The 23,520-nt window shown below is 41.4% G+C and overlaps 1 protein-coding gene across 10 annotated transcripts in view; it reads left to right on the forward strand.

The window, feature by feature from the left end:
* Positions 1 to 23,520, forward strand: part of ATG5 (autophagy related 5) — a 144,532-nt gene that overhangs the window by 10,430 nt on the left and 110,582 nt on the right. For 9 of the 10 annotated variants that reach the window (XM_054022586.1, XM_054022582.1, XM_054022587.1 and 6 more), the window contains exon 4: positions 8,431 to 8,509. In XM_054022586.1, coding sequence (XP_053878561.1) covers positions 8,431 to 8,509 — 79 coding nt within the window. Of the gene's footprint in view, positions 1 to 3,915; positions 4,092 to 8,430; positions 8,510 to 23,520 lie in introns of those variants that run through there. The other variant, XM_054022588.1, reaches the window with a different exon arrangement.

Genomic DNA, 23,520 nt, shown 5'->3' on the forward strand with positions numbered 1-23,520 from the left:
CAAAGAGATTGCACTACAGTACTTGTTAGGTGAATTGAAAAATACTATTTTGGTTTTTTTTACAGTGCAAATCTTCGTAATCAAAAATAAATATAAAGTGAGCACTGTACACTTTGTATTCTGTGTTGTAATAGAAATCAATATATTTGAAAATGTAGAAAACATCCAAAAATATTTAAATAAATGGTATTCTATTATTGTTTAACGGCACAATTAATTGCGATTAAATTTTTTTTAATCGCTTGACAGCCCTAATTGTTAGCAATACAAAAAGAAGGAAATTGGAATATATGCAAGTAATTTGTACATCCAGCTAGAGTTGGCACAGTGGAAGTTTCTCTTAGAATTGAACAATGGTGATTATTACTTTGAATTGTAGAGCCCAAAATATACTACATGCTGTTTAAATGAATAGTAAGGCATAGTGCTTGCTCCACAATCTTATATAGATAGGTGAAATATTATGACCTCTATAATCTGTGATTATGTTGTAGTGGGGGAAAAAGGGAAACTGGACTCTTAATATATTTTATGGTTTAAAAAAAAGAACGGCTTTAACTAAAGACTAATTTGTATTTTGATACTCCTCTGTTAGACTATCCCCTTCTTTTTTCTTATTATTTGTATCATCATAGTACCTAGGAGCCCTAATCATTTACCAGGACCCCACTGTACAAACACATAACAAAAAGACGATCCCTGCCCCAAGAATCTTACAATATAAGTATAAGATGAAACAACGGATACAGACTGATGGGGGGAATACAAGGAAACAGAGAGACAGTATTGGTTAGCATGGTAGGTAGTGTTCTCTGTATACCAGCAGCCTAACAGTTGTCAAGTTTTTATAGGCATCACAGCAAAGGAGTGTTTTGAGGAGAGCTATGAAGATGAATGATGAAATTGCTTTGTGGACATTTACGTGGAGTTCTTCCCAAGCCTGTTGGGCAGTCTGGGAGAAATCACAAAAGTGTCTGAAAATTTAACAAGTGGGCAGTGGAGGCCAACATCTTTGGCTGATTGGAGGCGAGTATCGACATCTCATTAGCAAGAAAAAGTTGATAGGTGGGATGGGGTCTCACAGTGAAGGACCTTGAAAGTGAAGCTTATGTTTGATGCAATACAAATGGATTCAAAGTGAGGGATGAGATTGTCTATGATGGGCTAGGAGAACTTTCTTTGCTGCAGCATTCTGAATGGATATGAGCAGGGCAAGATTGGTCTTGACAAATGCAAATAGAAGGATGTGGCAGTAATCAAGACACGAGATGATGAAAGCCTGGATGAGAGTTTTAGCTGTGTGGTTGGATAGGAAAAGCCGTATCTTAGAGATGTTATGTAGCAAGAATCTGCAAGTTTTAGATATAGCCTTGATGTGAGGTCCTTCAGAAAGGTCCAAGTTGAAGATGGTGCCCAGGTTACTGGCAGGATAGTGGTGTTGTACACCATTATCAAAAAGGAGTTTAGGAGCTCTGTTTTGGCTATGTTTAGGTTGAGCTGGCAGCTAGACATCCAGGAGGAGATGTCTGAGAGACAGGCTTACTTTAGTTTGGACAGAAGGAGACAGGTATGGCGTAGAGAACAGTTCCAAGAACATTTGAATTAGAATTAGATTGATTTCTGGGAGCACGAGGCACTACTTCAGGAGAAATCTCTTTAGAAGGGTAAACAGAGCAGCCAAGTAAAAATGGGGTCGCTTAATAATGATCAAGGCTATTAATTGTATGATTCTGCAAACATTTAAGCATGTACTTAACTTTACTTCCGGGAGTAGTCCCATTGAAATCAGTGGGGCTGCTTGCAGTAATAAAGTTAAGCATGTGCACAGGTGTTTGCAGGATTAGGTCCTTATTTTCATTATTGTAAGCTTTCCTATGTAAGTAAAGTGTTGGGCCATCCGAGGGACCTTTTTAACATTTGACGAGCACCAGCAATGTGGTGAGAACTGTACAGAACAGAGAATATGTAGGCCGTGCCCCAAGTTGTTGATTTAACTAACTTTTTTTTATGATGTAAAATGACACATTCTACTCTTGTTTAATCTAAGATGCATAGGGACTTTACTCATTTTTGGGGGGGAGCTATAGGGAGGTGCTCCCAAGTATTATGCAACTCTGGCTTCCCATGGGAGATAGAGAATGGCGAACATGAGAGCCATTGCATGGAGAAGTTTGTGGCCTTCCTTTGCAACAGTACTACAGAATGGCCCATGGGTACCCCTTGAGCCATTCTGGAAGAGCAGTGAACCTAAAATTACGAGGCATTCACACCAGCTTATTTAAGATGTTGGGTAATTTTCAGAGAGACGAGGTGGGTGAGTTATTGAACCAACTTCTGTTGGTGAGAGAGAGAAGCTTTGGAGCCACAGAGATTTGGGAAAGGTATTCCCAGTGTCACAGCAAAATGCAAGGTGGAACAGATTGTTTTGTATAAGTAGTTAGCTCATACAGTAACTCCTCACTTAACATTGTAGTTATGTTTCTGAAAAATACAACTTTTAAGTGAAACAATGTTAAACGAATCCAATTGTCCCATAAGATTTAATGTAAATGCAGTGGGGGGTTAAGTTCCAAGGAAATTTTTTTGGGGCAGATAAAAGGCATTATACTGGATACTTTATAGTACTGTACTTGGGAAGTGCCCCTGGCTTACCCCACACAGGCACAGCCCGCTGCAGGCAAGGACTCTAGGAAGCACCTTTGCAGCAGCAGCAGTGGCAGCTTCCCCGGAGAATAGGCTCGGATTTTGTCAGGAATGCTCCAGGCCCTCCTCTTCCTGTCCCTGCTCCACTCCAGGCCCACCTCTTCCCACCCCCACTCCACCTCCTCTCCGGAGCACGCCACATTCCTCCCCCCCCAAGTCCTAAGTGCCGCCAAACAGCTGTTTGGTGGTGTTTAGGAATTTCTGGGAGGGAGGGGGAGGAGCGGAGATGTAGTGCTTCTCTGCTCCTGCCCCTCCCTCCCAGAAAGTCCTAAGTGCAAAGTTCTGGGAGGGAGGGGAAGGATCAGAGACACGGCGCTTCCCCGCTCCTGCCCCTCCCTCCCAGAAAGTTCTAAGCGCTGCCAAATAGCTGTTTAGCGGTGCTTAGGATTTTCTGGGAGGGAGGGGGAGGAGCGGAGATGCAGGGCTTCCCTGCTCCTCCCCCACCCTCCCAGAAAGTTCTAAGCGCTGCTGAGAGGGAGGGGGAGGAAGTGGAGAAGAGGAACTTGTGCAATGCTCCCTTGTAAAGTCACTGCTCTTCCACAGAATCTTACAAGCAGGCAGGCAAACGACTTTATAAGGGAGCATTGCACAACTTTAAACGAGCATGTTCCCTAATTGAGCAGGGACATAACATGAAACAAAGTTAAATGGGACAACGTTAAATGAGGAGTTACTGTACTTTGAGGCAGGGATTGGCAACCTTTGGCACACAGCCTGCCAGGGTAAGCACCCTGGCGGGCCGGGCCAGTTTGTTTACCTGCCGCGTCCGCAGGTTCGGCCGATCGCGGTTCCCACTGGCTGCGGTTCGCTGCTCCAGGCCAATGGGGGCTGCGGGAAGTGGCGCGGGTTGAGGGATGTGCTGGCTGCCACTTCCCACAGCCCCCATTAGCCTGGAGTGCTTACCCTAGCAGGGTGTGTGCCAAAGGTTGCCGATCCCTGCTTTAAGGGATGGTTCATGGTAGAGTGGCCTGTTAACACTTCTGCAGTCATAGGACAAAAAGAGGGGATTAATGGGTTATGGATTGTTATAATAAGCATTTAAATTTAAATTCATTTTTCTGCTAGATACTACAAATTATGGACTGAGTATTATTGTTGTAATAAGCCATTGGATTTATGGCTTATTACAACAATCTGTAACCCACTAACCCCCCTTTTGGTCCTAAAACTAATCCCCTCTAACCTTCTGCCGTTTTCAGAAGCCTGAGGGGGTGAGAAATGGACTCTTTAGCGTGCCGAAAAAGTTAACAAATCTGAGCTTTGGTGGATGGACCACATTTGTTCGTTAACCCTTTCAACAGCTTCATAGACGACATGAACAAGAAAAGGATCAATATAGATTCTTCTGGTACCATGCAAGAGAGAGCCCTTATGGCAGAGAAACAATGGTGAGATGGAGCTGGTTACGCTGGCATTAACTTTTTGAAGGCGGCAGGCAAAGGGAACAGTGGCAGTGTAATGGAGTTGGGGGAACTCAAATGGGCAAAGTATTGTGAGCTGTGTTGTATAGATTAAAAATAGTAATCCGTTTTTGCACAATCAGGAGCTGCCATCAGAGTATATAATGTTAATGCTAAACAGTATTTAACAAATGCAGGTTGATATAGTCTGGCAACATTAGGACATTATGCAAATAGAATGGGTATCAATAAAAATCGCCAGGAGGGATTGGATAAGTTTGGTAATTGTTTTTAATTTTTTTTCTCCTTTCTTGCTTTGAGAGGACTTAATATGCTAGTTCACTGACCAAGCAGTGTTAAAAGTCCTAAAAAAAGATACATTTTAATTAAATGTTCACAGTCTACCTGAAATCTGGTGTATTGAAGTGCAAAGAAAACAAACAGAGGGCAGGGGGAAGTCTCTGATCCACCATTTATAGAAATCTTAACTGTTAATTGACTAAAAATTTTTACTTACTACAATGTTTTTTTTTTAAGCTGATTATATCTCTTTATAATGGCATGTTGATGGGTTAAAAGTAAATGTAAACACAACTGCAGTGGAACTGCTACTTAAAAAGCCATTGCAAGGGTTTTAGTACAATATTCTGCACATTGGGTGAAATGTATATATATTGCTAATAAATGTGAACCCCAGAATCTCGTACAGTGGTGATCTCCAAAGTAGGATTGATTAAAGTAGGATTTTCGTATTCTGTTTTGTGAGCACACAACGAGAAATGGAAACATAACAAAAATAGAGATGTCTGCTCTCTATGTTCTATCTCTGTATCCATCTTGCATACTTTGAGTTGTTTCCACATCTGTCTTAGTCCTAAACTGATGGCCACAGCTAATTTCTTTTAGTAAATTTTAATGCTCTAGGACCTGATCCTTCATTTCTGGTACACCCAAAACTTCCACTGATGGAGGAGAAAATATGGCAATTAGTAGACTTCAAATACCTTGCATTTTCTCAACTTTCACCTTCACCACAAATTCTGTGTCATGGGAATTCTTTTCTGTCCTTGATGTGACAGTTGCTTATATGCTACACGTCTTATTTTATCGCCACAGAAAGGTGGTTCTAGCATGAAAATAACAGTGCTCCTACTTGTTCTGGCTGACACACTTTATCTTCCCCAGTGCTTTTTCAAAGCTTCCACACACAAAAAGTTGTGAAGTTGATGGCAGTTAATTTCCCTTAGTTGCCTTATGTCTTTCTGAAAATATTAATGAACTTAAATAGAGTTCTGCAGCTGCACACTTACACCTTACAAGCACCTGTTCTGTAATACTACAGCAACAACTAATGGCCGGGCTGGAAGTCAAGTCACTGCTATGCATTTATAGATTAAAGCAGGGATTGGCAACCTTTGGCATGCAGCCTGCCAGGGTAAGCACTCTGGTGGGCCAGGCTGGTTTGTGTACCTGCTGTGTCCGAAAGTTCGGCCGATCGCGGCTCCCACTGGACGCTTTTTGCCACTCCAGGCCATTGGGGGCTGCGGAAAGGATGTGCTGGCTGCCGCGTGCCAAACATTGCCGATCCCTGGATTAAAGCCTTGCCAAAACTAAGAATTGCTCCAGCAGCTTATAAAGAGAACTGTGGCCTCTTGGAATCTTTTCCTTTCCTTTTTTATTTTCCCCCACAAGACCTGTCTGTCCTGGGCTCAAAATCCAGTTCAGTCTGACTCTGGCAATCAGACTGTATATTTTGAACAGGAAACCTCCCTTAAGTAGTTTGCACAGTCATGTTGTCTGACTTTCTGCCCATTTCTTTGGTACTTGCTTACTTAGAAAAATTTTGAATTTTTTTTATTTGTTTTTTTTTTTTACATTCCTCCCCTGAGCTCTATAGGTGCAATGATCTGTGCTTGCAGGCCCCTAACATGCTTTTTTGTTTGTAGCATGCTTTAGAAACAGTGCTCCTATGTCACAGCACTTCCCTAGAAGTTCAGTTCTGTGTGAATGGGGTGGAGAATGTTACTGTCTCCATACTCTGCTGACAAACAAATCCTCTCTTCCCCCTTCCCTTCTGTTGTTGTGTCCCTGCCCACTCTGTCTACCTTGGCTTAGAAACATCTTTTATTTGGAAGAACTATAAAAGGTCTCTGTGCAGGTGGTGCTCAATACCATAGGTGTTCCTGGCTCCTAAAATATACTTCAGGTTAGAAGTCCTGAAAATGAGTGGAATGCAGTCTTGTCACATTATTTCAAGTCTGTGATGGCTTGGGGTTAAATGCTAGTGCATGCACACTAGTGCTGCTTCAGAATTTCAGAGGAAGAAATAATCTTATTTGTAGCTCTGAAGATTGTAATACTCTAGTCATAGCATTTTAATTTTAATGGGGATTCATGTTTCCGTTTAGCAAGTGATTTCCCTGGTGGGGATTCTGTCTGCAGAACTAGCCTCAGAAGTATTGTGGTGGGAACAAAGTGACATGAATACTTCCTCCATAAAAGGATCCAGCAAAGGACATGCGCTGGAAGCAGTTGTTGCAGAACACTTATTTCTCTTAAGCACGTGAACTTATTTCATACTCTCTGAAGTAAGGAGACCAAAGGGAAAAGGTAGCAGAGATATACCAAGAAGTTTATTTTATGTATTAGTTGGTATCTGTATTTGTATAATAAATTAAAAATGGCTCTTTAAGAGCCAGGTGTCATGCAATATGTTCCCTGTGTAGTTCTTAAAGGAAATCTGACTGGTGGGCTAAATAAAATAAGTGCAGAGTGTTCTTCCATGAATTGCCTTTGCGGATCTCTGTTCTAGGAGTCATGTGCTATAACTGCACACCATAGAACTTCTACTAGTTAAGAACCCTTACCAGTAAAAAAACATGTGCATTAATAATGGATCCATATTTTCTAAAAGTCCTGCCCTGTATCCATCCTTTGTTCTCATTTTCTACCAGCAAAGAGCAGTCATGGAGCCGCTCTCTTGTTATTTCTCACTAATGTTAAGAAATTTTAAATAGCTAAACTCAAAAGAATATCAACTTAAAAAAAATCACACTTCTATCTGAATTTTTAACCTACTAGACTTGTCTTGAATGCAGTATTGTTGAAGCTGTGTTGGTCCCAGATCCCAGACTTGAAGAAGAGTTCTGTGTAAGCTCAAAAGTTTCTCTCTCACCAACAGAAGTTGAACCAATCAAAGATATTATCTCACACATCTTGGATCTCTGAACTTGTCTTAGCTTTTGGGCCAACTAGCCAGCAGATGGTGCTGAAGCACTAGACTGTTAAAATGTATTTTCAGCTGTTATGAAAATGTTCTGGTATATCTAGAAATGATGTTGTCTTCTCCTTTAAATCCTTCCTCTTTAAGGCCCCCATCCTGGAAAGTCTTAAGCACACGTTTGACTGTATGCACTATGAGCAATCCCACTGAATTCAGAGGGACTACTCAATGTCTGAAGTTAAGCACATGCATAAATATTTGCAGGATTAGGGCCTAAGAGAACAGTTTTACTTTGTCATGTTTCCAAAAATACTAATTTCTAATGTCTTTGAAGGCATAAGAGAATTGAGTATGATATGCCAAATCCAAGAGAGAGCTCCAGTGAGTACTAAAGAACTTGTCATATTTCATTAAGAGACACATTTAACAAGATGGTAATTTTTAGGTTTGTAGAAAAGTTTTATACAATACAATATTTTTCTTGACCAGGCCTGTAGTTTATTGCAAAAGGCCAGCTTTTATGACATAGTAAATTTTATCTAAATTTTTTACTTCAGGGTAGAAAGTGAACACTTAAAGGGTGCAGTCTGTGTTCTTGTAACTTATATTAGTTTTAATGGTATTGCTAGTAAATCTTAAATCCCAGTTTCCGTATACTTTTTCCTTCTTTTTTATTCTGACTAGTTTTATAGTAATGGGGTTAAAAAATGGAACAAATCCTGCCTGGCCTTGCCTCACTCAACTCACCTGCCAACATGCCTTTAGTTCTGCTGCCTGTTTACAACCATTCCCTTAGGCTGTAAGCCTTAGAAGGTGGGGTAGGGAGTCATGTTCAGAGTTAATAGGATATTCTGTAAGATTGAGTATAAAACTTGGAGTTAGAAACTGAGTTCTAGTCCTGACTCTGCCAGTGACTAAACCAAGTCAATCATCTCTCCTTGTACAGGGCTTTGAGTGTGCTTAACACTGACTAAAAAGGTGGGGAATAACTGGCAATTTTTGAAGTTGGGAACTGGAAGTATGTTTACTGTTGTATGTAATTCTAAATGTAAAACTCATGTGTATTTAATATACTTTTTTATTATTATTATTATTATTATTTAGGCATTTTCCGATTGGATTGCTATTTGACCTTCATGCATCAAATACAGCCCTTCCTTGGAACATCACAGTACATTTCAAGGTACGATCCAAATACGTTCTTTCTCTGGTTAAAAATAAATCAGCTTAGTAAGAACTGCATGAAACTTTGAAACCAGAAGAAGGTTTCATAATTATACTTACACCTATTTCTCAAGTATATACTTTTTTTTTTTTTTTTTTTTTTTTTGAAGGGGAAAGTTTGTGCTCCAGTACAACTTTTCAGAACTTTCTTAGGGTTACCATACGTCCGGATTTTCCCGGACATGTCCGGCTTTTGGGGGCTCAAATCCCCGTCCGGGGGGAAATCCCCAAAAGCCGGGCATGTCCGGGAAAATCGGGAGGGCTGGGTGGTGCTCGGCCGGGGCCCGCGGTGCGGGGCCGGTGCGGGGCCGGGGGCATGGTGCCGGGCCGGGAACTAGGGGCGCAGTGCCGGGCGCGGGGCCGGACGGGGAGCCGGGGGCGCGGTGCCGGGCCGGGGTCCGGGCTGGGAGCCGGTCAGCCGGGCCCGCGGGGAGCCAGGCCCGCGGGGAGCCGGGCCCGCGGGGAGCGGGGAGCCGGGCCGGCGGGGAGCCGGTCAGCCGGGCCCGCGGGGAGCCGGGCCGGCGGGGAGCCGGTCAGCCGGGCCCGCGGGGAGCCGGGCCGGCGGTCAGCCGGGCCGCCGGGCCGGCGGGGAGCCGGGCCGCCGGGCCGGCGGGGAGCAGGGCCGCCGGGCCGGCGGGGAGCAGGGCCGCCGGGCCGGCGGGGAGCAGGGCCGCCGGGCCGGCGGGGAGCAGGGCCGCCGGGCCGGCGGGGAGCAGGGCCGCCGGGCCGGCGGGGAGCAGGGCCGCCGGGCCGGCGGGGAGCAGGTCAACCGGGCCCGCGGGGAGCCGGGCCGCCGGGCCGGCGGGGAGCCGGGCCGGCGGGGAGCAGGTCAGCTGGGCCCGCGGGGAGCCCGGGGGTGCGCCGGGCCGCCGGGGGCCGGCAGTGCTGGGCGGGCTGGGGGTGGTCGGCCGGGGCCGGCACCCCAGGGCCCGAGCCGACCCAGGCTGGAGCCGCCGGGGGGCCAGCCTGGGCCGCACCTCCTCCCCCCCACACCCCCCTTACCTGCTTCAGGCTTCCCGCGAATCAAATGTTCGCGGGAAGCAGGGGAGGGGGCGGAGACTTTTGGGAGGGGGCGGGGTTGGGGCGGGGGTATGGGCGGGGCTGGGGCGGGGCCGTGGGCCGTGGAGTGTCCTCCATTTGGAGGCACAGAATATGGTAACCCTAACTTTCTGGAAATCCAGAGGTGGCTCTTTCTGTCCAAGAAGTATGCATATATGTTTAAATGACCTGGCTTGGAAAATAACTCTCTGTTTTAATCTAAAAAATGAACTGTTTGCTTCGGAATAAATTGTTCGAATGTATGCTGGTGCAGTTGGGTAGAGGAGAAGGCAAGAACTCTGCAGTTGTCTTTTGATTCACTGTAACCTGAGAAAGAAAGTCAGTTAGAGTGCTTGTTCCTTTGGAAATATTTGGAGGGGCATAGGTTTATACAAATCTTTGAAAATTCAGATTACCGTTTGGTATATTGAAAGCACACTTGATCTGGGTCCCCTTCAAGGACTAAGTGAAATGAATTTGGTAGTCTTGCAACAGTTTAGTCGCTGGGGAAAAACAGTGCACTGATTACACATCGTAAAACTATCAAATATAATTTAGCAGTGTTACTGATCTTTGCTCAGGAGAGTAGTTGCACTGAATTAGCATTGAACCTGAATTATGTTACACCCAGTAGTCACACACAGTACTTTGAAATATGAATTGAAGTCAAAATCACAAAAGAATCTTCCATGCCATATTAGCAATTTTCATACTTTTAAAATAAAAACAAAACTATTTTTTTTCTATTGTAGAGATGCAAAAGAGTTAACATGGTGAACAAAACTGGCTAGGAAAAACTGGCTTGTTGACTGATTTTGTGTGTTTTGTGTTTGTGAAATGGAAATAAAAATTAGGAAGTATTTACTTAGGTTGTTCTGAATGCCCTCACTAATTGAGCTAAGGGACATTCAAACAACATAGTTTTTAAAAAGTTTGGGAAGTCTTGCTAACAGGAACACTCCAGATGAATCATTGGTAGCTGTGTCATGCATTTTGGAGAACTATAGCTGTGGGTAAGTCTGCTGGGAAGTTTTTAAACATCATCACTTCTGGAATTGTGTGCGCCTATTTTGTCTGAATCATAGGAACATAAGAATGGCCCTACTGGGTCAGACCAAAGGTCCATCTAGCCCAGTATCCTGTCTTCCGACAGTGGCCAGTGCCAGGTGCCCCAGAGGGAATGAACAGAACAGGTCATCATCAAGTGATCTATCCCCTGTTGCTCATTCCCAGCTTCTGGCAAACAGAGACTAGGAACTCTATTCCTGCCCATCCTGGCTAATAGTCATTGATGGACCTATCCTCTATGAATTTATCTAGTTCTTTTGTGAACCCTGTTATGGTCTTGGCCTTCACCACATCCTCTGGCAAGGAGTTCCACAGGTTGACAGTGCATTGTGTGAAGAAATGCTTCCTTTGTTTGTTTTAAACCTGACTATTAATTTCATTTGGTGACCCCTACTTATTGTGTTATGAGAAGCAGTAAACAACACTTTATCTACACCAGTCATGATTTTATAGACCTCAATCATATCTCCCCTTAGCCGTCTCTTTTCCAAGCTGAAAAGTCCTATTAATCTCTCCTCATACGGAAGCCATTCCATACCCCTAATAATTTTTGTTGCCCTTTTCTGAACCTTTTCCAATTCCAGTACATCTTTTTTGAGATGGGGTGACCACATCTGCACACAGTATTCAAGATGTGGGTGTATCACGGATTTATATAGAGGCAATATGATATTTTCTGTCCTATTATCTATCCCTTTCTTAATTATTGCAAGCATACTGTTCGCTTTTTTGAGTGCCGCTGCACATTGAGTGGATGTTTTCAGAGGACTATCCACAATGACTCCAAGATCTTTCTTGAGTGGTAACAGCTAATTTAGACCCCATCATTTTATATGTATAGTTGGGATTATGTTTTCCAATGTGCATTATTTTGCATTTATCAACATTAAATTTCATCTGCCATTTTGTTGCCCAGTCACCTAGTTTTGAGAGATCCTTTTGTAGCTCTTCGCAGTCTGCCTAGGTCTTAACTATCTTTAGTAATTTTGTATCATCTGCAAATTTTGCCACCTCACTGTTTACCCCTTTTTCCAGATAATTTATGAATATGTTGAATAGCACTAGTCCCAGAACAGACCTTTGGGGGACACCACTATTTACCTCTCTCCATTTTGAAAACTGGCCATTTATACCTACCCTTTGTTTCCTATCTTTTAACCAGTTACCATTCCATGAGAGCACCTTCCCTCTTATCCCGTGGCAGCTTATTTTGCATAAGAGCCTTTGGTGAGGGACCTTGTCAAAGGCTTTCTGAAAATCTAAGTACATTATATCTGCTGGATCCCCTTGGTCCACATACTTGTCAGCCCCCTCAAAAAATTCTAGTAGATTGGTGAGACATGATTTTCCCCTTACTAAAACCATGTTGACTCTTCCTCAGCAAATTATGTTCATCTATATGTCTGACAATATTGTACTTTATTATAGTTTCAGTCAGTTTACCTGGTACTGAAGTCAGGCTTACAGGCCTGTAATTGCCGGGATCACCTCCGGAGCCCTTTTTAAAAATTGGTGCCACATTAGCTATCCTCCAGTCATCTGGTACAGGAGCTGATTTAAATGATAGGTTACATACCACAGTTAGTAGGTCTGCAATTTCACATTTGAGTTCCTTCAGAACTCTTGGGTGAATACCAGCTGGTCCTGGTGACTTATTGCTGTTTAATTTATCAGTTTGTTCCAAAACCACCTCTAATGATACCTCAATCTGGGACAGTTCCTCAGATCTGTCACCAAAAAAGAATGGCTCAGGTTTGGGAATCTCCCTCACATCCTCAGTCGTGAAGACCGATGTAAAGAATTCAGTTAGTTTCTCAGCAATGGCCTTTCATCCTTGAGTGCTCCTTTAGTAGGGTGACCAGATAGCAATTGTGAAAAAACAGGACCGGGGGTAGGGGGTAATAGGCGCCTATATAAGAAAAAGTCCCAAAAAATGGAACTGTCCCTTTAAAAATGGGACATCTGGTCACCTACCTTTAGCACTTCGATCGTCCAGTGACCCCACTGGTTGTTTAACAGGCTTCCTGCTTCTGATGTACTTAGCAAACTTTTTTTTATTACTTTTTGAGTCTTTGGCTAACTGTTCTTCAAATTCTTATGTGGCCTTCCTAATTGTATTTTTATGTTTCATTTGCCACTGTTTATGCTCCTTTCTATTTTCCTCACTAGGATTTAACTTTCACTTTTTAAAAGATGCCTTTTTTCCTCTCACTACTTCTTTTACTTTGATGTTTAGCCACGGTGGCTCTTTTTTGGGTTCTCTTACTATGTTTTTTAATTTGGGATATACATTTAAGTTGATTCTCTATTATGGTGTCTAAAAAGTTTCCATGCAGCTTGCAGAGATTTCACTTTTGGCACTGTACCCTTTAATTTCTGTTTAACTACCCACCTCATTTTTGTGTAGTTCCCCTTTCTGAAATTAAATGCTACAGTGTTGGGCCACCGTGGTGTTTTTCCTGCCATAATGATATTAAATTTAATTATATTATGGTCACTATTACCAAGCGGTCCAGCTCTATTCACCCCTTGGACCAGATCCTGTGCTCCACTTAGAACTAAATCAAGAATTGCCTCTCCTCTTGTGGGTTCCAGGACCAGCTGCTCCAAGAAGCAGTCATTTAAGGTGTCAAGAAACTTTATCTCTGTACCCCTCCTGAGGTGACATGTACCCAGTCAATATCGGTATAATTGAAATCCCCCAATATTATTATTGTGTTTATTTTAATAGCCTTTCTAATCTCCCTGAGCATTTCACAGTCACTATCACCATCCTGATCAGATGGTTGGTAATATATCCCTACCGCTATATTCTTCTTATTAGAGCATGGAATTTCTATCCATAGAGATTCTATGGTACAGTTTGATTCATTTATGATTTTTAGTAAGGTACAATCCTCTGCCTTAACGTTACGCTAACAGTTGTTTCAGATTATATTTCCTTTTAGTTATAAATTTTTATTAAATATAAACATAACTTGTTAGAAAATAATAATTGAAAATACAAGTATTTAAGAAAAGGTGTAAGTTATACAAGATAAAAGAATGTCGACGAGTTGAGGCAATATGGGTTATGATTCCTAGAGGAATAGGTAAGGAAACAAGACAATGAGCTATTTGAATAAGATAAAATAAGATTCATGCTATGCACTTCTTTCTACAGAAATTTCCTTTTAAAGAATATGGAAGTGTCCAGGAATGCGTATTCTGATTCTTTTAGGAAGTGTGCCCTCTAATTGAGTTCCTTCCAGTGTGCACCTGTAAGCCTCAACATTTTTAAAATGAGGTTTTGAGGATAGACAAGTTGCAGAGAAGCCACCAGAGCTCTTGAGCTCCTTTTGGAAATACCTGAAAGAGAGGTGGCATTGACAAAGCCTTCTTGAAAATGTCCAAATGATACTGTAGACCCTGTTTAATTTCTTAGATTGTGCGATGTAATCATTGCACATTCTAAGAAAAGTAGCTTTTACTGGCCCATTTCCTGTATTAACCACATCATGAGTACAAACATTCTAAGAATCTAAATGGTGTCTTGAGGTACACTTTTGGCCTCTTGACATCATAACTCACTATCACAGATGGAATAAGAGAGAGGGACTTGCCAGTTTTTTGCTGTTTTCATTCATGCCTAACACAAGCAATCGGCTACCAATTTTGTGAGCTCTTACACATGCAGTACGTTATGGGGCAGCCTTGGAATCTACATAATTTGATTTGAATGTGTGATTAAAATAATTTTTCACTGGGAGAGTGGGAAAACAGATAACATGATTTGGGGGGATAACGTGGGTGAAAGGGAAGGTTGAGGAGGAGGGTCATAGGAACAACAAAAGGGAAATCAATGGTGGAATCTGCTCAACATCTTAGATGTCCATACACAAATGCAGGCAGTATGGGGAATGAACTGGAATTATTAGTATATAAAATAAATTATGACTTAATTGTAATCACAAATACTTGGCGGGATAAGTCTCATAACTGGAATATTGGTATAGGGGTATAGCTTGTTCGGGAAAGACAGTTGGGAGGGGAAAAAGGGAGGAAATGTTGCACTATACATCAAGAATATATACATTTGTTCTGAGCTCCAGAAAGAGATGAGAGGCAGACCAGCTGAAAGTCTCTGGGTAAAGAGAAAAAAATCGGGGCGACATCATGGTCAGGGTCTACTATAGACCACCAAATCAGGAAGAGGAGGTGGATTAGGCATTTCTAGAACAAATAACAGAAGTATCCAAAACACAAGACCAGCTAGAAATGGGGGGCTTTAACTACACAGACATCTGTTGGAAAAGTAATATGGCAAAATACAACATTTCCAATAAGTTCTTAAAATGTATTGGGGACAACTTCTTGTTTCTGAAAGTGCCGAAGTAACCAGATGGATGACCGTTTTAGACTTGATTCTGACCATTAGATGTTTTTTAGTGACCAAAAAATCAAAAAGGAATCCTACAAATAGTGGTAATGTGGATGAATTGCTAAGGAATATGAAAGAATAGCACAAGCATTTGGGACAAAAGCAGAAAGACTAACACACAAAATTAATTACACCTAGCAAAGGACATAAAAGTCAGTAAGAAGAGGTTCTATAAATACATTAGGTGAAAGAGAATGATGAAGGAAAGTGTAGGTCCTCACTTAGTGCGGAAAAAGAGCTAATTACTGGAGACTAAGGTGTATAATGCCTATTTTGCTTCACTCTTCACTAAAAAGCTTAATGGTGACCAGATAGTCAACACAATTCGTATAATAAGGAGGAAGGAATGCAAGCCACAATAGGGAAATTACAGGTTAAAGAATATTCAGATAAGTTACACGTATTCACATTGGTAAGGCCTGATGAAATTCATCCTACAGTACTCAAGGAATTAGCTGAACAATCTTGGAATGGGTGAGAACTCATGGAGGATGGGTGAAGTCCCAGAGGACTGGAAAAGGGCAAACATAGTTCTTGTCTTTATAAAGGGGAGCCAGAGAATTATAGATCCATCAGCCTAATTTTAATACTTAGAAAGATACTGGAAGAAATTATTGAATGGACATTTTGTAATCACCTAGAGGATAATGGGGTTATAGGGTGTAGCCAACATGAATTTATCAAGAACAAACCAACCTAATTTCCTTCTTTGGCAGGGCTACTCACCTAGTGGGGGAAACTAGACATGATATAGCTTGCTTTTTACGGCTTTTGACACAGTCCCATATGCAAACTATGGAAATGTGGTCTAGATGAAATTACTATAAGGTGGATTCACAACTAGTTGAAAGACTCTGCTCAGAGTAGTTATCAGTGGTTCACTGTCCGACTGGGAGGGCATGTCTAGTGGGGTTCAGTTGGGATTATTCCTGGGTCTGGTACTAATTGATATTTTCATTAATGACTTGGATAATGGAGTGGAGGGTATGTGGATGACATGGAGCTGGGAGAGGTTTCTAATCCTGTGGAGGACAGGATTAGAATTCAAATAACCTTGGAGAATTGGCCTTAAATTAGAATTGGAGAATGGGCCTGAAATCAACAAGATGACATTCATTGAAGACAAATACAAAGTACTAGACTTAGGAAGAAAAAATCAAATGCACAACTACAAAATGGAAATAATTGGCCAGGTAGGAGTACTGCCGAAAAGGATCGGAGGGTTATAGTAGATCACAAATTGAATATGAGCCAATAATACACCTCTACCCCGATATAACGCGACCCGATATAACATGAATTTGGATATAACATGGTAAAGCAACAGTTCTTGGGGGGGCAGGGCTGTGCACTCCGGTGGATCAAAGCAAGTTCGATATAACATGGTTTCACCTATAACACAGTAAGATTTTTTGGCTCCTGAGGACAGCGTTATAGTGGGGTAGAGGTTTATGCTGAAGTTGCAAAAACTAATATCATTTTGGGGTATATTAACAGGAGTGTCATATGTAAGACATAGGAGGTAGTTCTTCCGCTCTACTCAGCATTGGCAGGGCCTCAGCTGGAGTAGTATTATGTCTAATTCTGGACACATACTTTAGGAAAGAGCAGTCAAACTGGAGAGTCCAGAGATGAGCAATAAAAATGATAAAAGCCTTAGAAAACCTGTCATGTGAAGAAAGGTTTAAAAAAAAGGGCATGTTTAGTTTTGAGAAAAGAAGACTGAGTGAGGATCTGATAAGTCTTCAGATGTGTTAAGAGCTATTATAAAGAGGATGGTAATCAATTGTTCTCCATGTCCATTACAGGTAGGCCAAGAAGTAATGAGCTTATTCTGCAGCAAGGGAGATCTTGATTAAATATTAGGTAAAGCTTTCTAACTATAAGGATAGTTAAGCACTGAAATTGGCTTCCAAGGGCGGTTTTGGAATCTCCATCATGGGAGGTTTTTAACACCCATTGTTTTTAACACCCCCAGTTGGACAAACACCCATTGGGATGGTTTAGGTTCAGTTGATCCTGCATCAGCTCGGGGGCTGGCTTGGACGACTTCTTGAAGTCTCTGATCAACTGATTACTTTGATGCTCACCATGTACATTTGTCTAGAAAATATGCACTTAAAATCAGGATGGAAAAATAGCTTACTACTTAGGGAGCATACCTTATTTTAAATGTAAACACACACTTTTCAGATGTAATGAAAATGACATTCCTTATTGAGGACTATGTACACTTGTGGAATTTGGACACCAGAAAAATGTGTTTACCTCAAATGGCTGAATAGACTTCTTAAATCTTCTCTCCAAAAAATTAAAACATTTTTGGACTGAGATCATGAAATGAAGCATCAGCATGAAATTTTTTTTAAAGAAAATTGAGAGTAAAAGGAGTAGTTTAAAGTTTTTCAAAGCATTTATATTGCACTTGAGCTTTTTTTAATGAGAACTCCTTCGTAACATTAGATTGCTTCTTCAAGCATATAATATGCTGAGTTCTGCCCTATTTTATTTTTTATAAATAGAGATATCCTATTTCCTAGAACTGGAAGGGACCTTGAAAGGTCATAGAGTCCAGCCCCCTGCCTTCACTAGCAGGACCAAGTACTGATTTTGCCCCAGATCCCTAAGTGACCCCCCTCAAGGATTGAACTCACAACCCTGGGTTTAGCAGGCCAATGCTCAAACCACTGAGCTATCCCTGCCCCCAAACTTTTTTGGTTTCAGTATATAATTTTAAAGTGTCTCTATTTAAACAAAACACAGTTGTTCTAATTATCTTTTAAGTGAAAATGTCATTCTAACCTACCCAGGTATGCCAAAATTATGTAGAGGCTTTTATATGATTCAAAACCTCATTGTTACTTTGTAGTTTAAGGATGATATTTCAGTCTAGATTATTCATTTGCTTTCTTTTGTGGGTTTAATTTAAACCTTTTAATAAGTATATATTTTTGTCCTGTTGTGATTCATGCAATTCTCGAAAAAGCAGGATTTAATAAGTTTAAATCGATATATTGGGATTTTTTTGGATTTTGTGACTTCTGTCATTCAAAGCTTTTCTCCTTTCCTTTCTAAAGGTATATGGTCTTTAGATGCAAAGCTAAAAACATGAATCAGAGGTCCATTACTTCATTCTAGTACAGGTTTGTAGATGAGAATTGAGAGGCCATTGGAGTTGATGTGTAAGATGACTTACAGTGGTTGTCCCTACTTTTTAATGATATCCAACTTTCAGTTCTGAAAGCCTGTTTTTAACATTTTCTGTGGATACACTTGTGTTAAATATGCAGACTAAATAATAAACAAAAGTAAATTGTTTTCTGAAAATAAGCAGTAATTGCATCCATACTTATGGTATATAAGAATGTAGGTATGATTTACAACTCAGATAAAGGTGAAATGCAGTTTTTTGAAAAAAATAACGGAAGGGTGGTCTTGCGCCTTAAATACAGAACTGGGAATCAGGAAACCACAGCTTTGTTATGATCCCACATGCTACTTTTATAAGTCAAATTACTGTGTCTCCAGCTCCAAAATGGGATTTGGGGAAGCAATTATTTTCCACTTTCCATAGGTGGTATAAGATTTCATTCATACCTGGAAAACTTTTTGAGATCTTTGGAAGGTGCTACAGGAGTGCAAAGCTGTGTTACAGCATTAAGGTTTTTTTGTTTGTTTTTAAAAAGCTATAAATATATTTAGCTGCAACTTTAACCGCAGTTCCTCCTTCACTTGCCAAGATGGGAATTCAGAATTGCTCTCCATGTTTCCTTCTGCTGTTGCAGGGAAAGTGCAAAACCCTGAACTTGGGTCTTGGAAGGTAAATGAAAGAAAGTAATTTTGATCAGTTATACTAAGATGCATTTAAAAGAATACACATAATGGTCGGTTACTTAATCTGAGAGGTAGAACAGTTTTAATACTATGTATAAGCGTTACTGTCTATGCAGATCTCAAAACTGTTTGTATGCTTTAAGGGGCTCATACTCAAAAGCTCCTCTTTTGTGTAAATGCAAATTTCATACCTAGGCCCTGTACCTACAAACAATTATGTACATATTTAAAGCACGTGCTTAAATGTTTATAGTATCAGAGCCCTACATAAGAACAGCCATACTGAGTTAGACCAGTGGTCCATCTAGTCCAGTATCCTATCTTCCGACAGTGGCCAATGCAAGATGCTTCAGAGGGAATGAACAGAACAGGAAATCATCGAGTAATCCATCCTCTGTTGCCCATTCCCAGCTTCTGGCAAACAGAGGCTAGGAACACCGTCCCTGCCCTTCCTGGCTAATAGCCATTGATGGACCTATCCTCCGTGAACTTATCTAGTTCTTTTTTGAACCCTGTTATAGTCTTGGCCTTCACCACATCATCTGGCAAGGAGTTCCACAGGTTGACTGTGCATTGTGTGAAGAAATACTTCCCTTTGTTTGTTTTAAACCTGCTGCCTATTAATTTCATTTGGTGACCTCCTAGTTTGTGTTTTGAGAAGGAGTAAATAACACTTCCTTATTTACTTTCTCCACACCAGTCATGATTTTATAGACCTCTATCATATACCCCATTAATTGTCTCTTTTCCAAGATGAAAAGTAACAGTCCTACTAATCTCTACTCATACGGAAGCTGTTCCATACTCCTAATAATTTTTGTTGCCCTTTACTGTACCTTTTCCAATTCCAATATATATATATTTTGAGATGGGGTGACCAGATCTGCATGCAGTATTCAAGATGTGGGAGTACATAGAAAATATAATATTGCCTCTATATAAATCTGTCTCATTATCTATCCCTTTCCTGATAATTCTCAACATTGTTAGCTTTTTTGACTGCCACTGCACATTAGGTGGATGTTTCAGAGAACTACAGTAACTCCTCGCGTAACGTTGTAGTTATGTTCCTGAAAAATGCTACTTTAAGTAAAACAATGTTAAGTGAATCCAATTTCCCCATAAGAATGAATGTAAATGGGGGGGGGGGGGGAATTAGGTTCCAGGGAAATATTTTTTGCCAGACAAAAGACTGATTATCTCTATCTATCTATCTGTACATATACACAGTATAAGTTTTAAACAAACAATTTAATACTGTACACAGCAGTGATGATTGTGAAGTGTGGTTGAGGTGGTGGAGTCAGGGTGGAAGACGGTGGGATATTTCCCAGGGAATGCCTTACTGCTAAATGATGAGCTAGCACTCGTCTGAGCCCTCAAGGGTTAACATATTGTTCTTAATGTACCCTCACACTCTACAAGGCAGCACAAATGGATGGAGGAGACACAGCATGGCAGAAAGAGACAGAGACACACATCATGTGTGTGTGTCTGAGAGAGAGAGAAACGCGCATTGTCCCTTTAAGTTCGCTGACCCCACTCTAAGTACACTGCCTTTTTAAGTAAATCAGCAAGTTGAGACAGCAGAGGCTGCCAGCAAGCTCCCTCCATCATGAGCCCTGCCGTGTGTGTCCCCTGCTCTGTGGAGCTGGGGTATAGGAACAGGGAGAGGCGGACCCCCTAACATTAGTACCCCTCTTCCTCCCCCCTCTGCTCAGCAAGCAGGAGGCTTCCGGGAGCAGCTCCAAGGCAGAGGGCAGGAGCAGCACATGGCAGTGGGGGGAGGAACAGCTGAACTGTCCAGCAATTGATAGCCTGCTGGGTGGCTGCTGCACAGGAACTTAGGGGAGCTGATAGGGGGGCTGCCAGTCCACCCTGATTCCAAGCCCCTGCCAGCTAGCTGCAACAGGCTGCTCTTTCTGCAAGCAGTGGACAAAGCAGGCGGCTGCCAAACAACGTTGTAAGGGAGCATTGCGCAACTTTAAATGAGCATGTTCTCTAATTGATCAGCAACGTAACAACTGGGATGACATTAAGTGAGGAATTACTGTATCCACAATGACTCCAAGATCTCTTTCTTGAGTGGTAACAGCTAATTTATACCCCATCATTTTATATGTATAGTTGGGATTATGTTTTCCAATGTGCATTACTTTGCATTTATCAAAACTGAATTTCATCTGCCATTTTGTTGCCAATTTTGTGAGATCCCTTTGTAACTCTTCACAGTCTGCTTTGGACTTCACCTATCTTGAATAGTTTTGTGTCATCCGCAAATTTTGGCGCCTCACCAGTTATCCCTTTTTCCAGATCATTTATGAATATATTGAGCCGTACTGGTCTCAGTACAGACCCCTGGGGGACACCGCTATTTACCTCTCTTCAGTCTGAAAACTGACCATTTATTCCTATCCTTCGTTTCCTATCTTTTAATCAGATACTGATCCATGAGAGAACCTTCCCTCTTATCCTATGACAGCTTACTTTGCTTAAGAGCCTTTGGTGAGGGACCTTGTCAATGGCTTTCTGAAAATCTAAGTACACTTTATCCACTGGATCACCCTTGTCCACATGCTTGTTGACTCCCTCAACAGCCCTAGGCTGTAATTGAAGCAGTAGAGTAAAATAGCTTGCTATAAAGCAATGTGAGTGTGTGTATATGTGGATTGTATTATCTTGAGAGAACTCTACTACCAGATTAAAATAAATCTTTAGCTTCATTAGTAAGTTTAAAGATTGTATGTATTAGAAATATGGGTTCAATAAAATTTCACAGAAGTAATAATTTGATAGGGAATGGTCTTGCAGTCTGTTATTCATTTCACTCTAGTTGTGTTATGTTAGTGGATGAACTGTTTTTTTCCCCTTAGACCATGTTATCAGTGTGATTTTATAGTAAGTAATTTTTCAGTCTCTGTGGGGGACTGTTCACATGTTAACAGGTGTTATGTAAAATAGAATTGACAGATATATTTAGGTGGAACAGAGTATGAAACCAGACTGGGTGAAACTTGTTAGCAGATATGTTTCTGGAACGATTTCATAGAAATAGTAACTCGATGTTGCTGGTTGTAAGGAAGACACAGTACTGTTTTTTGGCTAAGTATTGTAAATTATGTACGGTAATTCCATTGGTGTAAATAAAACTTGGTGATGTCTGTTACAGTAAAGATACTGAATGTCAGGAGAACCCTACTGAACAGAAAACCTTACATTCTGAATTAAAATGTTTCTTGGAACTATTACTTACTGCTCTAGCAACTTTCAGAATTGTATCATCAGAGGCTGACTGACAATTTGGTTACAATTGCCCCAGTTATCTTTATAAAAACGAGCACAAAAACCACAACTTACTTACAAAAGGTTCTTAACAATGATTAAAAATAAATCTAAGTACATCCTGAATAGCCAGGTCAGTGAAGACATGCAAAATATTTTTTAAAAAATTTCTGTGACTTGATTTTCACCTGTGTGGACCCTAGCATATGGTGTTTCTCAATGTCATTTGAGACTAGAGATTGTAGCTGTCCCCAAGGCCTCTTTTTCTAGCTGCAGGAAAAACTTTGAAGACAGGGACCATTGCCTGATTTAACAGAGTTTAGGCATCTTCCTTCCCCTTCTTTCCCAGAGGTCCTTATAGATTCACTCCTAGGAAGTTACTTACAAAAGTTGCACCCTGATCACTACAAGGCTCCTTGCCCTCTTTGGTGGTCTCCTGGGACCTTTTTGCAAGACTGACAGTCAAATGTGATTTTGTCCTCTTAGACTTCCTCCCAGATTAAATTCTGGGTAAACTGGACTCTGGCATAAAATGTAACTCTGTGTTTCCTTCCACATGTCTATAGAAGGTCTAAATGGGTATCCCCAAACAGTGAAATTACTTGTCCCATCTTGTTCAGACCCTTAAATCTCACTGGTTGAGGGCCAAGTTGGAGATTCCTGTTTTTTTGTGAAGGTAGGTAAATCCAAAAAAGACAATGGCAGTGCAACATTTTGTTAAGATGCTGGAGATGGTATGTTTCTCCCCTAATGCCTCTGTCCTCTTTTCCAGGACAGAATTCTTCTGTCGACCTAGCTGTGTCTATACCGTGGATTGGATCAGTTTAACTACAGTGCTCAGGAATGTGAATGTTTCACCCCCTGAGTGACATAGCTAGGTCAATCTAAATTTTAAGTGTAGACCAGAGTTTAGATGTGTTGGCGGGGAGGAGGGAGAGGAGAGGCGTTCAGGAGGATTTTTTCTCAAGTCCAGGCTTACAGCTCTGCATAAGCTTTTGCAGATATTCTAGACTTTCCTTTGGAGTAGGTTTCCAAAGAGAAAATTTTGTTGTTCTTCGAGTGCTTGTTCATGTCCATTCCAGTCAGGTGTGTGCACGCCAGCTGGAAGATTTTTTCCTTTAGCAGCGTCTGTAGGGTTGGCCTGGGCAACCCCTGTAGTCGCACCTTCATGCCACCTAATAGAGGGTCCTGCTGACCCGCCACCCCCTTAGTTCCTTCTTACCGCCGGTGACGGCTAGCTGGAACAACTGTCACTCTTGCATTGCAAGAGCTTTCGGCAGCGTCCACTTCAGTTTTCATAGTTTAAAATTGTTAGTTTGTTAGTTATA

Source organism: Malaclemys terrapin, chromosome 3 (assembly GCF_027887155.1).
Source record: "Malaclemys terrapin pileata isolate rMalTer1 chromosome 3, rMalTer1.hap1, whole genome shotgun sequence".
Taxonomy (NCBI): domain Eukaryota; kingdom Metazoa; phylum Chordata; order Testudines; family Emydidae; genus Malaclemys; species Malaclemys terrapin.